General features: G+C 34.6%; 1 protein-coding gene across 19 annotated transcripts in view; it reads left to right on the top strand.

Annotated features, from left to right (window-relative positions):
• Positions 1–18411, top strand: part of OPA1 (OPA1 mitochondrial dynamin like GTPase) — a 98454-nt gene that overhangs the window by 11641 nt on the left and 68402 nt on the right. For 4 of the 19 annotated variants that reach the window (XR_016232469.1, XR_016232468.1, XM_089330833.1 and 1 more), the window contains exons 5-8: positions 45–98; positions 765–832; positions 14411–14464; positions 16385–16489. Coding sequence is in view for 13 of the 19 variants with exons in the window: in XM_089330833.1 (XP_089186959.1) it covers positions 45–98; positions 765–832; positions 14411–14464; positions 16385–16489 (281 nt within the window). In the remaining 6 variants the exon portion in view is untranslated. Of the gene's footprint in view, positions 1–44; positions 99–764; positions 833–8889; positions 9001–11890; positions 12000–14410; positions 14465–16384; positions 16490–18411 lie in introns of all 19 variants that reach the window. The other 15 variants (XR_016232466.1, XM_070072352.2, XM_008266674.5 and 12 more) reach the window with 7 other exon arrangements.

The raw sequence follows: 18411 nt of genomic DNA, 5'->3' as shown, positions 1-18411 counted from the left end.
TAAAATTTTACAATTCTATTTCCCCTTTTGCTGATTTTTCGCAGGTCACAAATTGGTTAGTGAAGTCATAGGAGCTTCTGACCTACTTCTCTTGTTAGGTGTGTAAACAGACATTTTTACTGACCTTAACATGCCTCTTAAATGCTTCTAGTAAACTAGTTGCAATTAAAATTGCAGGCCAAATTTATAATGCTGCTTGTGCTAAATTTTAAAGCCCCAGAACTCTATTAGGCAAACTCATTATCTTATAGGTAGAAATAATAAAATAATAAAAATATTTCCTAAAGGTGGATATATAAGATTAAAGCTATTAAAAAATTTGCTTAGCCAAAATACTTTCTGGAACTAGATCTAATTTTTTTCAATGAATGAAATGAAAAGTAATTTTAGTTTGTCTCATCTGCCCTGTCATAATTGACATTTTACGTTGAGTGTTGTATCACATGTAGTCCGTAATGGCAGTGGTAGTTGTCCAAACTGTAAGTACTTTGTTGCAAATAAGATTATCTTGTTTAAATTATAGCATTCAGTTACATATTTTTAAGTAATTAGGTTAAACATGTGCTATAATTTCCTTTTAAATTTTCTATATCAGTTACCAGTAATGTTATTTAAAATAAAAATAAAAGTGATTTGATGTTTTGAATCTGAATTATTCTAAAGGTCCATTTCCTTTTTAAATGGTTAGATATAATTTGGTATTTAAGTTAGGCCATCAGTAGACATGATTAGAGAATTTGAAGGAGTGCGTATTTATCTTTAAGGTTCACCTGGAGAAACGGCATTTCGAGCAACAGATCATGGGTCTGAAAGTGACAAGCATTATAGAAAGGTAAGTATAAGGGAATTCTTTATATATGTAGTCTTGAAAGTTTTTAAACTTTTTACTTTTTTCAAGGATTTAAAAACGGTAACATCTGAGGGACAAATTAACACAAAAGTATCTGGAGATATTGTCACTAGTCTTAGTGCAGATTGACAATCATACAGCTTTTTCATAGTGTACCTTTTCCACAAACTTTTTGAATACCCCTCATATGTGTGGGAAAAACTGATTTAGACAAGATAAGTAGACTTATGTTTCCTTAAACTTCTCAAACTTTAATATATTCATGTGCACTGTAAACCTCCCAAAGGAGCCTCCCATTTTCTCTTAGTTCTCCTAGGAACTAAGTTTCACTTAAGGGAATAATAGGTGGGTTATTAGGAAATAAATCATTTCTCTTACATTGAAAGTCCACAAAGTTATTTTTAGGGTTATTTAGGGTCTGTCGGTTTTAGCACAGATCTATTAACAAAGTCCATATGAAATTTTTTGGGAGAATTGCTGATACAGAATAGCATATTGCCCTGTTTTTATAATTTATACATGTGTTTCCCTGACATTTTCGTAGTCTTCATTTTGTTTTAATTCTTTTGTAATTGATAAAATAATGATTCATTGAAGATTAAAAAACTATGTATTTGTAAATGGGCCAGAATTGTGGCACAGCAGGTTAAGTTGCCACTTGCCATGCCAGTGTCCCATTATCAGAGTGCTGGCTCAAGTGCTAGCTGCTGTGCTTCTGATCCAGCTCTCTGCTAATGAGCCTAGGAAAATAGCAGATGGTAGCCCAAGACATGGGCCCCTACTACCTCTAAGAAACCAGAGTGGAGTTGATGGCTTGATGGCTCCTGGCAGCAAGCTGGTCTAGAGACCTGGCAGATGGACGATCTCTCTCTCTCTCATTCTCTCTCTGCCTTTCAAAATAAATAAATAATATCTAAGAAAAGAGATTTCTAAAAAAAAATTTTATGAACATTTTTAACTTAAATATTGAGTATGTATCTTTTATGCTGAAGCCAGTTATGCTTTTAATACAGCAAAGAAAATAAATTTTTTGTTTTTATTTGGCAAAGCAAGAAGGAGAAATAATTCCAGTGTATGGGTTTCCACCTCTTTCCCTGTACTTCAAATTTGAACTTTTTACATGATATTCCAAAATTAATTGTATTTCTAAAAAATTTTTTTCCTTTGCCTTTTTTTTTTTTTTTTTTAAGACAGGCAGAGTTAGACAGTGAGGGAGAAACAGACAGAGAGAAAAGTCTTCCTTCCGTTGTTCACCCCCAAGATGGCCGCTACGGCTGGCGCTACGGCGATCCAAAGCCAGGAGCCAGGTGCTTCCTTCTGATCTCCCATGCCGGGTGCAGGGGCCCAAGCACTTGGGCCATCCTCCACTGCCTTCCTGGGCCACAGCAGAGAGCTGGACTGGAAGAGGAGCAACCGGGACTAGAACCCGGCGCTCATATGGGATGCTGGTGCCACAGGCAGAGGATTAACTAAGTGAGCCACAGTGCTGGCCGGCCCTCCTCTTTTGCCTTTTAATCTTATGTTTTGGAGAAAATGTATTTCAAAGTGTGTAAGTGTATGTTTGCATTTCATCTTGATCTTTTTTTACATTAACATTTTAACAAAAAGACACTGAATTATAAATTATTATTTGTAGCTTATTTTGAGCCAAGGCTTGCCTTGGCTTTAAGGCAAGTAAACTTATGTTCAGAGATAGAGCTAATCTAACTGAGAAGAAAGAACCCTTGTTACAGGTATGGTAGGATGGTTCTTTGAGTGGCAGGATTTTTCCTAAGTCGCTTAGGGAGGTCTGCATGCCTGTTTCTCTCTGATGTGGCCTGAGATTACTTTGGTGAAGGAAAAGCCTATTGCAGGGCCTGATAAACTCTAATGAAGTGATAAATGAATTATCATTAATTCTCCATGAGCTCTGTAATACAGAAAACAAGAGAATGTGTCTTGGGAATTTAATTATAGTATAACAGACAAGAAAGTGAATGTATTTGCTGTATGTTGTTATTTTCTTTTTGCTTGTTTCATAATATCTTTGTAATCAGGTCAGGCTGGTATCTGACAGTTCCAGATTTAAAATAATATTTAGGGTTGGAAATAACTTACGTGTTAGTTTAATGTTTGTCAGGTTTGTACCAACATTTCTCACTAGAAACTTAAAACTAAATTTCTACTAGAAATGGGTGTGAATCAATTAAATTTAGGTAATAATAATTGAAAAGCAATTTTTACAACTAGAACTAAAAGATTCATCTTTTCTAGTAAGAAAACACATCTGTAGAAATGCTGGCAAGCAGAGAAACAGTTAGGAACATTCAGACTCAACTGAAGTTAAAGTTAAGGAATCTGAGGGGGGAATACAGGTCAGGTAGCTTGACCTGAGTCAGAAAGAATGGGGGACGGCGCCATGGCTCACTTGGTTAATCCTCTGCCTGCGGCGCCGGTATCCTACATGGGTGCCAGATTCTAGCCCCGGCTGCTCCTCTTCCAGTCCAGCTCTCTGCTGAGGCCCGGGAGGGCAGTGGAGGATGGCCCAAGTGCTTGGCCCCTGCACCTACATGGGAGACCAGGAAGAAGCACCTGGCTCCTGGCTTCAGATCGGTGCAGCTCTGGCTGTAGTGGCCACTTGAGGAGTGAACCAGCGGAAGGAAGACCTTTCTCTCTGGCTCTCTCTCTCACTGTCTGTAACTCTACCTGTCAAATAAATTAAAAAAAAAAAAAAAAAAAAGAATGAATAACCTGAAGAACTGATTATGTTTAGTATCTGTCCTGGAGTCACTAGACTTTGAGGTGTGCTGGAAAGTTGTAATAGGGATGTTTGGAAAGTGTACAAAAACTATATATATCCACATAGTGCTGAACAGGCTAACTAACCATCAGTTTTCTTTGGTTTTACTTGGATTTATATCCATTCATTTTGTGGCACTAGTTATTTCTATTGATCAGTAATTCTGATATGTGCCTTTGTTTAATCAAACATTGAAAAATAGAAAAGCCACTTCTTCAACTTAACGACCACTTTATTAAAGGTATGAGTAATACACAGTAAAGCTACTTTTTAATCAATGCTTTTTATTAATCAAAAATTTTAAAACTTGTGTCCACTGGAGGAAAATAGATACTAAAATAGCTGTTGATATAAATAATATTCTTGAGATCTGGAGACCTTTAGAACTACTTGAAGACAAATTTGGAATTGGAATTTGTTTTTTTAGTGAATTAATGGACTCAGTTGATTTGTGAATCAACAACAGATTCCTGTGCATCATTCTTAGTAAAAACAGGAGACAAGACCACTCAGAGTATTTCCTTTTTTAGATTCTGTAGATTGTTGTGTTCTAGTAAACACTGACTTGCTAAATGAACCATTTGTGCTTTTGTCCTGTTGTTTCTGATTGGTCATAAGCATCTCACAAAAATAAATATGACCATTTTGAAGGTGACAAGCACATTTATAATTTATAGAAAATATTTAAATGACTGTAAAGGAACCAGTCAGGAAAAGTAGTGTTAACTGTTTTAAGTATAATTATTCAGTGGCGATACTTGTGCATTATTAATGCTCCTCCTTCCAATGTGCTAATTCTAGTTCTTATTTTGATGGTTTATGTTGTACCTCCTGGCTGAAATACCTGTCTTCCTGTGTTTTCTACCAGCCTAATTTCTGCTTACCCTTAAAGCTTGGTACAGTTGTCACCTTCATGAAGCTTTCCATAATCATTTTAGTTCTTTTCATTTGTACTTGTTTAAAGCGCTTGCCATGAAAAACATTATTTACTTTGGCTTGCATTCTTACCATTTAGTGAGTTATTTCGGTCACTCTGTTTCTCTCCTCAAAGCATCTAATGTTGAACTCTTAGCAGAATTGTTTGATTGATTTAGCTCATTTGAAGAGAGGCTGATTTAAAAGATGCAAAATTGGTTGATGCCAGCAATGATGAACCCAAATATTTTTTGCCCTGATTACCTATGATTTGCTCTTGGCCTCTGTGTTTGGTAACTGTTGAGAAGGGCAAGTAAAGTAGTTCCTGTGCTTGATATTCTGAATTGGAGTAAAGCTGTCTTGCTTAAGTATAATTTACATTTCTGGAGTTCCTTATGCAATAAATAGTTTTGTAACTGTGGCAAAATTAAATTCTCAGAACCATCATCATCACAAAATAGGAACTCAAGTTTTCTGAGCAACTGACAACTAGTAGCTATACTTAGTTAGGTTCTCAGCCAGAAGCCAAATCATTCGTGTACATGAATGTGGTGTATCGAACACTGAGGGATCAGAGGAAGAAAAGCAGGAAATTTCTGCATGAGGAAAAGTAGACTGACAAAGCAGATGGCCTTACTTTATTCTGTGATTAGGCTGCACTTGTATGCTCGTCGAGAAAATGTGTCAGTTCATATGTACATGTGAATGTCACATTGTTTTTTAGGTAACAATTTAAAATTGTATTTAGACAAAGTTATATATTTATATTTATTTGATAATAGGCTGTTTTGTTCAAATCTCTTAAAATTATTTGTTGAAATTGCCTAAATGGTGTTTCTGGATTGGAGCAAGTTAAATAATTCCAAGTGGATATTTATTTTCTTCTGACAGCCAGTAATAAATATTTTTCAATTGACTATGAATGTATATGAGCAGAATTTTTAGCTGGTCATGTAGCAGACTTGTTCAAAGTCTAAAAAGTAGTTTAATGCTTAAGAATATTTTTTTAATGGACAGGGAAAGAAGTTTTTACTTTCATAAAGTTCTCTGGCCAGACTGAGGTTACTATAAAACTTCTAAATCAATGGTTGTGAACTTTTTTTCTTACCAATACCAGAAAGTAACTATTTTAGGCTTGCAGATCATAATGTCTCCATAGACTACTCCATGAACCCACTAGGTTTGCCAGCTTCTTCTTGAAATGATGGGCCAGAGGCACTTTGAAAATAGTATAACCATATATAAAGTAGTTTCAGTGGCTGGCGCTATGGCATACTGGATTAAGCCACAGCCTGCAGCACCAGCATCCCATATGAGCACATAACAAGTATGTGCCACCCACTGCTCTACATGGTAGCTGCGACACATCTCCTGTCTGTCAGGCCTTATGCTAAATGCTGGGTTTAAAACTGAACAGGATGTGGTCCTTGCTGTGCTGTTGATTTTTTTACAATTCTCTTAAAAATGCTTTAGCTGAATTCACATGAGTGACTTATTTTCTTAGTCTGTTCAGGGTACTCTAACAAAAATACTCTAAGCTGAGTAGCTTATAAACAACAGACATTTATTTCTCAAAGTTTTGGAGGCTGAAAAATCTAAGATCAGGGAGCCAGCACATTTGACATCTGAACAGGGGCCCTATTCCTCATGAAGAGGCACCTTCTCCCTGTGTCTCAGAGCCCTCATGTTCTAGCCATCTCAAAAAAGACCCAATGTTTGAATACCATCGCACTGGGAGTTAAATTTCAACATTCGAATTTGGAGAGGACAGACATTCAGACCATGGCGTAATATTTCAATGTTATTTCAAATCTTTTCCACTGAACTGAATTACATTTAAATTAGTTAACATTTTCAGTTTATGCATTGGTTTCTAGAGTTACTGCTGATTTTCTTTATCTGATGTTACAGGTTTTTTTTCCCCAAAATCCAAGACTATCGTACATGAACTGTGAGACTGAAAGTTGCAGGATAAAATTGACAGTTGCCAGAAGATACTTAGAGAGTATATAATTTGTAATTGTTAACAATAATTATTTAGCATTATTTATAATAATTACTATACTATATGTATAAAACAAACACTATTTTAAAAATAATTGTTGCTATTTCTTGAAAGAAAAATGTCCATGCTTCAGAAGAATTTATTGAAAAGAAAGTACTTTGTACATCTGAGGAGTATATCTTGCACAGTAGATGTACACGTTTCTTCCCTTTCCTATTCTAGATGACCTTAACTTAGAAGCCATATAGCTCACCACCCAGTCTCTAGGGTAAGATTTGTTGCCTAAAATTCCAGAAAAGTAACATTAAGATTTGTAGATTAGTAGTATATTGTAAGTAGCTTTTTCTATGTCTAATTCTTGTTTTCTTCCTACTTTTTCCAGGAGGTAACAGTTAATTTCAACTATCTTCGCATAACAGTGCTTCAGTAACAGGCTTGGAAGGAAAGTCTAGAGAGTATATTTTTTCCATTCTAATAGATGTTATTTATTGTACAGTTGTACATAGATAAGCAGTAGATTAGAGAGGGGTGTTTAACTAGAAATAAAGAAGAATCATGTGCCTGATAGACCAGTGGAGGTAAAAGGTATAAAGTGTTTCCTCAGTACTTTGGCATTTTGTAAATTACAGTATTGGTGGAATAGGAATATAGTAAGTGCACTACTATATAAACCAACCTAGGAAGCCTTCTTTAAAAGGAATTGTTTGAGAAATCTAAACACTTAGATCATTAAAAGAAGTGATTATGATAAATGACCAAGTGAGTGGGAAATAAATCATATTTTTTTGAAAAGTAGTATTTTTAAAAACATGAAAAAAATTTATAAGAATGATGAGGATAATGAATGAGTGAATTAGCACTCATTTGATAAATTTATCAATGATCATAACTAATTTATTTAAAAGAGGTCTTTTGGGGGGTAAAAATAAGAAGTCGAGTACTGTTGAATCCATAAACAAATGATAAAATTTCATTGTCATGGAAGAAATAAACTGGTTCCATCCTTTGATTTATAGTTTTATTCATTAAGTAATGAAGCTTCTGATGAGCTTGCTACTTACATTCTGAATTTAATATTAACTAATATTTTATTTTGAGACTACTTATACAAAATAAAATGTTGATAGTCATTTTTAAAAAAACTCCAAGAAAATTATTTAAAGTCCTTAGATTATTTTAATAAATGCTGATTTTTCCTCTTTTTATTTCTATATCTGGGTAAAAGCTGAGCCCATTGTACTCCCAGAGCATTATTCTTGTGTACATTAGTTACCCTGTTCATTGGAACTTTACCTTTTTAGGATTTCTAGTTAAGAGTTAGGCTTGTGATGTTCTTTCCTAGTTGTCTTTCCTCCATATTTTTCAAGGTTGATTTTTGTAATAAGCTAGCAAATAAAAATACAACATGTACTTTGGTATCATGACACAAGCGAGTAGATTGTAATGAAAATTGTACCAATTTAACATTTCATGATTATTAAATGGAATTAGTTTTAGAAATAGCAGACATGATTATTTTGTACATAGGTCCAAACTGGTTTTTGTTTCATTTTTAATTGTCATATAACTATATTATTTCCATGTCTTAATTATGTTCCTATATATATATAGTGCTTTTGTTTAATGATTGATATATGCAAAGAGCCCTAAGTTTTAGTTAAGTAAGCCTGTGTATACAAATGCACATAGAATTTATGGATTAATGTAAATCCTTGATTAACTTGATGGTAGAAAACAAATTGGTATGATTTTGAATGATTTTAATCTTTAAATGAAGAAATCTGGTATCAAGGAAAAATATTTGCTTAAGAATAATAATGAATAAATAAGCTATTATTGTCCTCCAGGCAGTCATAAGAGAATTGTAGGTGAAAATTGGAATGTATAAGCCTATAAGATCAACAATTTAAAAATTAGTTCTGTTTTTTTCCATACGCAGGAGTTTACACTAGTTTATATTTTAAATATATTTGCTTTCTAAATTAAAGAAAAGTTAATGAGCTACAGTGCCACCCTCCTTGAATGTTCTAGTTAGTCTGGGTTTTACTGCGTTGATATTATATGTGTGACTTGTTGCATGAAGCATTTACTATTGCATTTTCCTTTTGACTTTTTAAAATATGCTGTTTTTTTCTGAGACATCTAATTTTACTAAGGGAAAAATGGAAATGCAGTACAGAGCCCAATTATAATGATGGCTTTAAAGGTACACAAGTTTCCATTTTTGATTTAAGCTATCCATTCCTCCCTCTCTTACAACTCTTCCTTTGTTGTGCCCTTCGGTTTAACATTGTTCTCCTCCCCAATTTCCCTCTTCTCCTCATTGTAAACTCATGGCAGGGTCTGCTTGGTGAGCTCATTCTCTTACAACAGCAAATTCAAGAACACGAAGAGGAAGCGCGCAGAGCCACTGGCCAATATAACACGAGCTATGTCCAACAGAAGCGCAAGGTGATGGATGGTTTAAGGGGGCTTCTGATTTATTCACACTAATCAACCATTTCTGCCAAGATCATGTCGCCTTAATCCATTCGTGGACTCCAATTATGACAGTTTTTTATAAAGTAAAAATATTAAAAAAATATTAAAAATATGTACATTTCTTATAGTGACAAGTATAGACAAAATCCAAAATATCAAACATAAGCATAGAAATTTAGTTTCTGAAAATTAGGTTGTTTGTGAGGATCCATTGATTTGTATTTAGAATAGAATTATGACTTGCTATTTATATGGCCCAGTTACTGAGTCACCGCCCTAAGTTTGTGTACAATTCATTGACCTGTTCTTCAAGTTTATATTTCTAAAATTAAATAAGAATTACTGTAGATTTGCCAGTCTAAATTTTTTAAACTAAATTTTTTAAACTTCAGTTTGTTGTAGCTAAAATGTATCATCTGAACATTTTTTTTTTGACAAAGTTAGTGAGAAAGAGAGATAGAGAGAAAGGTCTTCCTTTTCCGTTGGTTCACCCCCCAAATGGCCACTACAGCCGGCGCACTGCGGCCAGTGTGCTGTGCCGATCTGAAGCTAGGAGCCAGGTGCTTCCTCCTGGTCTCCTATGCGGGTGCAGGACCCAAGCACTTGGGCCATCCTTCATTGCCTTCCTGGGCCACAGCAGAGAGCTGGACTGGAAGAGGAGCAACTGGGACAGTATCCAGCACCCCAACCAGGACTAGGACCCGGGGTGCCAGCGCCGCAGGTGGAGGATTAGCCAAGTGAGCCGCGGCACTGGCCGAGAACATTCATTTTTTTTTAAAGAAGAACACTATTGAGAATTAACTTCTGGGGAAAGACATGTAGTTCTTTTGCCGTTGGTTCACCCTCCAATGGCTGCCGCGGCCTGATCCAAAGGCAGGAGCCAGGTGCTTATCCTGGTCTCCCCTAGGGTGCAGGGCCCAAGCACTTGGGCCATCCTCCACTGCACTCCCGGGCCATAACAGAGAGCTGACCTGGAAGAGGGGCAACTGGGACAGAATCTGGCGCCCCGACCGGGACTAGAACCCGGTGTGCCGGGATTAGCCTAGTGAGCCGCGGCGCCATCCCAGACATCCCAGACATCCCAGACATGCAGTTCTTATATGCTTTGATTAACTCACTACATACATAAGTTTTTTATATTAATAATACAAGCACAAATAAATTTTCAGTGTGGACCACTGAGGCATTGAACATTGAAAATATGATGTAATTGTTATCAAGAAAATATACCAAAATTGGACTATTATTGTAATCAAATATATATAAAATATAAAAATATATAAATAGACCAGATGTATGTACTTCTGGCTGTTAGGTAACCCCACAGAAGAGATGCCAAGGTTCATGTTTTAAAGAAACTTTTAGGTCAAGTGAAATAAATGTGGTGGTACTAAAGTTATACTGTGAGATTTTGAAATCAGCTAGTTTATATTTACATCTGTTAGATCTGAAAAGTTTTAAAGTCTATACCAACTTTATTCAAGAACAGAGATTTGGTCATATATTGACTTCCTATCAATTCTAATTTTTAAATCAACCAATATTATAGGGACTGATTTAGTGCACTAATTCTGCTGGCTAACCTTATCTCATTTGGTGGTGGTCAATACTTTAGAATACTTATTTATCATAGTTCCATTTGTTTTTCAGTGTCATTTCCTGGCTTTTCTCAATTCCATGGCTGTGGAATCAACTCCTTTACATTGTTTAGCTTTCAGTGAATGAATAACTAGGTAGGAAAAGAAAATAATGCTCTTCTCCTAATGGTTAAATTAAAGTAGATGTGTTAAGCCCAGGAAAGACTTACTTTAAATGGTACTTTAACATCATTCAGTATGCTATGAGTGTACCATTTAAATATTCTAGCAAACTAGGTGCTTAGCCTATTCATACTTTATTTTATAATATAAGGAAAGGAGAAGAAGTAGTACATTCTGGCATGTTACTTAGAAATATAAATATAGATCAAGTTATTAAATAATTTGGGATGAGTCCCATAGACCTGCCATTTCCAAGATTTCTAAATTTCAAGACTAAAATAAGGTTAATCATTGTGCTTTTCAACCTGATAATTCAGGAGATATTAGTGATAAATACTGGTGAGTGATGATATTGCAGTGCCATAAGTTACTGTTTATTGTAGGCCTATTTTAGTAGTCTTTATTCAGGTTTAGTTGTATCTTTCTTATTTCTAATACTTTGATTATTAATTTAACCCTTCTGTGTCTGCCTTTTCCCATTTGTAAAACAGAGCCTGGCAGGACTATACTTCCATCTGTTTTGTTCACTAAAGCACACTTATTGGAGCACCGACAGGCTTGTTCTTGCCAAGTCTATAGTAACCTTCTATAAAAATAAATGGAACTTTTAAAATAATCTGTGTTCTTCTATAATAAAGTCTTCCTTTCCTACCCTGAAAGATTGTTTCTCTACTGTAGCCTCCCCCTCTTTCCCCTTGTAGTTATGCAGAGGTGACTAATTCGTATCATTCCAGGCTTTTGAGGTTTATTTGAGGCACAAAACCACAGGTACTTTTTTGCTTTTTAATCGTTCTTTCTCCCTTACCTTCGTGAAAGTGTAAGCAGGTTTCCATTTTTAGTATTTTATTAATAACAACTAATACATTTTCCCTCTGTCTTCGGAGCAAAAGAGCTCAAGAGGAGATGATAGATTAAAACTGCCATTGGTAGTTTTGCCTCTCATGAATATGTACATGCATATAGAATTTTTATGACTCTTTTACATATATATGCATTTCAGTGTTTCACAATGGCCAAAAACGGTCTGCTAGAGAGAAATACTTAAAATTTAAAGTCAGGCTTGGTTTTGTGAGGAGCTAGTAAAGGTTTTTCTCTTTCAGCTTTAGCTTCTTTTCTGCGGAGGATTCCGCTCTTTCTCCATCAGTTTCACAGCCCTGGAATTGTAGAAAAGCTCTGGTTTCAAGACCATTGATACCCATTTCTATCAGGGTGAGTTTTAAATTAATTTCATAATGAAAACTAAGTATATTGAACAGCAGAACATGAGGTTATTTTTGTTTTAGTGGCTGGATTTTACCAGTAAAGCACATCAAAATAAAACATACCCAGATCGCTGTTTAAGACATAGAGTAACTGACAGATTAAATATAGCTTCTTCAGTTCTTTTAAGAAAATATGTAAAAATAGCTTCTCATAAATTTTTCCCGTTTGTTTTATAAACTTAAGAGTTTTCATCTTATTAGAAAATATTTGATCTAATTCTGTGTTCTACCACCACTCATCTATATGACGTTAAGATTAATTTTGATATTCCATTAAGACAAACATAGAATGTAGGAGGTCAGTAAACTACATTGCATCAGAAAAGAAAATGATGAATTTAAATACTCCTAAAAATCTGAATTTGTAAAAATCTTAATAGTTATGATCCCACTATATTCCTAAAGTTGTACCTATGAGATTTGTATTCATTAAACAAAAGCTTTAAAAAAAGTTATGATCAATTAGCATTAAAATTGTATTTGTGATATTCTAGTACCCTTCCATTATTTTAACATGTTATATAACATTTTATTTTACAAAATTATAAAGTTAACATTTTGTAGCCCTTGACTTATAATAAACATTCAAAATCTTTTGCATAGTTGTATTAGATTCTTAATTTTTACCCCAGATATTGAGTACTGTTCAGTTTTCTATAGTCACAAATGATGTATTGTATGAAATCAGTACACGTTCACATTCAAAACTGAAATTGTTTTTACTAATACTTTTATATATATTTCATACTAATTTAGCAGCAGTTGGGTAAATATTTAATGGAATAAAATTCATAAAATATCTTTTAAAATAAATTTGGGATCTTAACTGCATAACAAATTTGCTAGAACCATACCATTACAGAATGATGGCATACCATATGATCATAATATGGAATTATTTATTTCTTCATTGGCCTTCAAGATTTTGTTCTTTGGGTTATGGACTCCTCCCCAATTTGCTTGTCTCCTCACAGTTAAGGAGACTGTTAATAATTCTTGTCCATTCTACATTAAAACACATAGTTAAAAGGAAAAAAGTCTGCCTACTATGCAGGACTGGGAATGCAATTAAAGTTTGTATTGTGCTATATATTTTTCTAGTTACCAGATCATTTTTGGAGATTCTCAGACTAGGCTTTAAAAAAATAAAATATGTACGAATTGTTTCTAGCAAGCACTGTCATTTGTATTACTTAAACAAAGTTTGGGGAAATTTTTGAGAAAATATTTATAAATAAGAATTAAAATCTGAAAATAACTTTTTACAGCATGGGCAAGACTTATTAATGTCTATTTCAATAACCAAGTCATCTAAATTTTTCGTATTTGTTGGCCACCATGATGTCTTGATTGCTTGAATATTCAACAAATAAAATGAAGATGGGAATAAGGATTTAAATCAAAAAGAAAAAGAATGTTTAATTTAACTTGGGTTTCTCTTCTATAAATTTGTATTTACTAATTTTGATTTTTCAGAAATTAAATAATTATTTTTAAAGGCTGAGGATGACAACTTCTGCACCTCACCAGGAAGTCAAAGCATGGTTATATGGATTTGTCTTAAATGACATCATTTTAATTATAATTGGTCATTGTTTTTTGTATTTAGAATTGTATTGTGACTACTTTAAAACTTGTTATACAGTAAAGTTCTTTGCTTTTTAATATTTCATCTTAGAACTATTAATAACAATTTGAAGTAGTTTACACAATACCTCTGGATTTTATTCTATTATTGATTCAAATGTTCAAATTGACTTCAGTTGTTTCACTTGGCTTCACTGCTGCAGATCCAATCTCTGTACTGTGGGTTAGCAGATGTTACATTGGAATTGAATTTAAAAGCAAGCATCTGGCTCCACTTGTTAAAGTTCTGGAAATGTAATTTGTTCTTTGTGTTTACTATACAGTACAGAAATGGATATTTCCTTAACAAATACACTATGATCAGTGAGCTTTTTTGGTAGTTGTAAATGATAGCCTGTACCTTATTTCCCAAAACACATTTCTGGAGGGATACTAATGCTTTGTTTCTCTAGGTGTGTAAATCCCTGTACAAAACAACCTCTGAAGAATATAGTAACCATATGTGTAAATGTCTTATTTTTCTAACAGGCATTTCATAGGAAATATCTAAAATGGTCAAAGAAAATGACTGCCTAAGTTTTTTTTATAAAATTTTGATGAGCTATTTTTATTGATGAATAAGTATGTTTTTACTTTCTTAAAACTGACTTCAAATTTGCTTTGTTTAAATATGCTAGTTGTTTTTACTGTTAATATTTTTAAAAGTTTAACTTACTGTACATTCTATGGAAAACATTATTCAACTAAGATTAATTTATTTTAAATATTTAGGTGTCAGACAAAGAGAAAATTGACCAACTTCAAGAAGAACTTCTACATACTCAGGTAATTCTAATGAGTAAGAAAACCAGGGACTTTTTTTTATTATATTCTAATGTAATTTTGGTGATATGGAAATTTATTTTTCAATAAAGCAAAATTTGGAATGGTTTAATGATAGACATTATCAGTAGATGCAAAAGATGACTGAGAAAATAAAGGATAAAGAATTCATTCATTCATGTGTAAAAACCTTCATTCATGTGTAAAAATCTATCTTGAGTGAATCTTGTGCTTCTAAAGAAAAAACCATGAAGATAAAGGAGGAAGATGGTTTGTTCATGTATAAACTTATGTTTGCATCTATATAATGCAAAGTTAATGAATTGGAAACAGGTAAGAACTTTGAGTTAACACATAGTTACAGATTCCTCAGGACCCTTTCCTTTGCTTCTCTATAGCCTGAACCCAATCAGGTAATACTTTTTAAAGATATTTCTCGTGCTACTTTGATAAACTCTTATCTTACAGTTAATGATAAAATCATCATTTTAAAGACCTGAGCAGTGTGACAAGTAAGTAATGTTCTAGTACAAAATTGCCGTATCACTTACTTCATCACTGCTTGTTCTAGACAAATAACAGTGACACGCAATAACTAAGAAGTTACTTTGTAAAGTTAAAAGATAGTATGTTGGGTCTCTGTAGGGAAAAAATAAGCTAGTAGGTAGTGTATGAAATGAAGCAAGTATATTTTTGAATCACAGGTTTCCTTGATACAGATGTATTGAGTCTTATATCTGACTGTATACCAAAATCACCTGTGCTGTCAGTGGTACTGTGTATGTTTTTGTCTTCCCAGCCAGTTGATTCCAGTCCTCAGTCAGAGGTTAAAAATCATTGATTTCAACGTGTGAAAATATTTTTAAAGTAGAATCTAGCTTGTAGTTCTGTCTTATATTAGGTAGCTCAACTATGTTTTTCTTTCATTTAATTTAAGTTGGCCATTTTCTGAGGATACAACTATGAAATTCTGTTATTTATTTTGTTCTTGGAAGATTAAAACCTAGAATTTTTCCAAGAAATATTTTCCATTATAAAAAGAAGGGTATTATAAATAGGACATAAACAGAATGCTTATTGTAGGAAAGAGCAATTCATAATTGTTTTCTTTCATGTTGATGTTTAGAGAAGAAATAAAAAATTGGAAGACCAATTAGAAAGGATCAAATTTGTTTGAGAAGAAAAATGTGTGGCCAAATGACTACATTAGCAAAATAACCTGTATAAATATATTACTATTCTTTGGAATTATTTTTATGTTGACATTTTGAGTATTAATATGTTATCTCTGGACATGTAAACTTAATAAAACTTAGAAAGACTTCAGTTACTAACTCGAACAGACCTGTATTCAAAATCTTCCTTTCCTACCTACAAGCTGGATAACCTTGGACAGGCTGCCAGACTTCCCTAACCTTAAAATCCAAACCTTTATACCTCTGCCTCATGGGGTATATGTGAGAGTGAAGGAAGCTAATGCATGTAAAACACTTAGTACAGAGCCTGTCAAGGAATGCACGCTCTGATTCTTCTAGCTGTTCTTGTTATAGCATCTTAATTATGATAAAATAATGTGGAAAATGGGAAGAATTGGAATTTTTCAAATGGCTCTTAATGAAGACTTAACACCTTGGTCTTATAGGAAATAATCCTCTTTAGAGTGTAATTAAGAATTTTGAATTCTTATATTTGTAGTATTTTAAATCTATTTTCTCCAACGTAAGCTGCAAAGAATTTTCTAAATGTTAAATTGTAATAGAAAATTATGATGAATGTAATTAAGATGATATTCATAGTTATTTTACTCTCTCAACATTTCTAAATGTGATAATTCATTTTAAATAATCAGGATTTGGGAAATTCTAATTTAAATGTAATGTTCTTTGAAACACATAGTAGTTTATGTATATTACTTTGTTGCAGTTAAAGTATCAGAGAATCTTGGAACGTTTGGAAAAGGAGAACAAAGAATTGAGAAAATTAGTGTTGCAGAAAGATGACAAAGGAATCCATCATAGGAAACTTAAGGTATTTTAAGACCATCTTAATTTGTTACTTCTCAGAACTTTCCCTCTGAGCACTATGGATCCCTTAATACTTGTTTGTAAGGAAATGAATTCTTATACTTTTTCTAACCTAATGTCCATATTTCAGAAATTGTAGTCTCAAAAGACATTTTATACTGCTTATATAAATGTTCTTATATAAACTGCTTATAAAATGTTCATACTTTTAGGAATCATTTCTTTTTGGAGAAGTATATTCTTCTGAAATAACCTTGTTTATCCTTAGGCATAATTTGTAAATCTATAAAACCATAATTATTCATTGGTGGACATTTAAATATGACTTATCATCATTGCCTTACTTGTATTTCCAGGGAATGATTTGACTACTTCAATTTTAAGACTACTTCAATTTTAATTTTTCTGCTGGTTCACTCCCTAAATGGCCATAGTAGTCAAGGCTGGGACAATCTGAAGCCAGGAGCCAGGAACTCCATCCTGGTCTCCCATGTGGATGGTGGTGACCCAGGTTACTCGGACCATCTTCCACCTGCTTTCCCAGTGCATTAGCAGAGAGTTGGATCGGAAGTGGAGCAGCCAGACTCAAAACTGGTGCTCTTAGGGGATGCTGGCATTGAAGAGGGTGGCCTAACCTACTGCACCACAATGCTGATCCCAACATTTTTCTTTCCCCTCCCCTCCCCTCCCCTCTCCTCTCTTCTCCTCTCCTCTCCTTTTTTCTTTTCTAAGATTTATTTCTTTATTATTTGAAAGGCAGAGTTGCGGAGAGGCAGAGGCAGAGAGAGAGATTTTCCATCCGCTGGTTCACTCCCTAAATGGCTGCAATGGCCAGAGCTGGGCCGATCCAAAGCCAGGAGCTAGGAGCTTCTTCTGTGTCTCCCACATGGGCACAGGGACCCAATCATTTGGGCCATCTTCTGCTGCTTTTCCAGGCCATAGCACAAAGCTAGATGGGACCCGTATGGCACCCGTATGGGATCCTGGCACTGCAGGTGGTGGCTTTACCCACTATGCCGCAGCGCCATCCCCAGCGTTTTTCTTTTAATGAGAGGTTTCTTAAGTATTTAAAATAACTTATGAAAAAAATATGCTAGTACTGTTATCATCATCACATTGGTAATTACTGTCGCTCCCCCTCTTCGTGGAGGAACGACACTAAACCCTGCCTAGGCTTCATATCCGAGTCACGGCACCAATATGTCGCTCCCCCTCTTCGTGGAGGAGCAACACAAGACCCTGCGCTGTTCTTTTGTCTGCTCGGCCCTCCCCGGGTTTGCTGCTGGTTCTTCCCGGGTTGGCTACCATCCCTTCCACCTCCGTGGAAGGGCGGTTCCCCCTGCCACATTCCCCACTTCCGCGGGGGAGCGGCACACCGCCGGCCGGCTCTCTCGGGGGCTGCACAGGTGTTCCCCTTAGATGTTCCCCTTAGATGTTCCTCGTACATGCTGTCTCTCTCCTCCTTTATAGTCCTCCTCCGCCAATCCCAACTCGGCTGCCCACACGCCGAGTACGCTGCTCTCCTCCAATCAGGAGCAAGTCTTACAGTTTATTGGTTGAACTGGAGGCAGCTGTGTAGAAGCTGTTTTCTTCTCTCCCAGCGCCATATTGTGGGAGAGCAGATGCATAGAATAAGTCTTAATTCCAGTAACTTAGTCCAGTCTGAATTGCTCCCCACAATTACCATTATCAATAAATTAAATTGTCTTTCTTGTCAAACCAAGACATTTATGCTAAATTTAAATAAAATTTATTTAGTTTATTAGATTAATTTAAATTGCAAAATAAGTAAACATGATTTATTGCAGTGTGGCAGAATCTTGATGCAGTAAATCATGGACTAAATATGTCAATAATTTACCTCAGAAATGATATTTTCTTTTATAAAATGCAGTAGTAATGATAATTTTTGTTCATTTAATGTTC

This window comes from Oryctolagus cuniculus, chromosome 4 (genome assembly GCF_051225735.1).
Source record: "Oryctolagus cuniculus isolate XC-2025 breed Fujian yellow rabbit chromosome 4, ASM5122573v1, whole genome shotgun sequence".
NCBI classification, from domain to species: Eukaryota; Metazoa; Chordata; class Mammalia; order Lagomorpha; family Leporidae; genus Oryctolagus; species Oryctolagus cuniculus.
The sequence above is the reverse complement of the archived record's forward strand: the minus strand, read 5'-3'. Positions and strand labels throughout refer to the sequence as shown.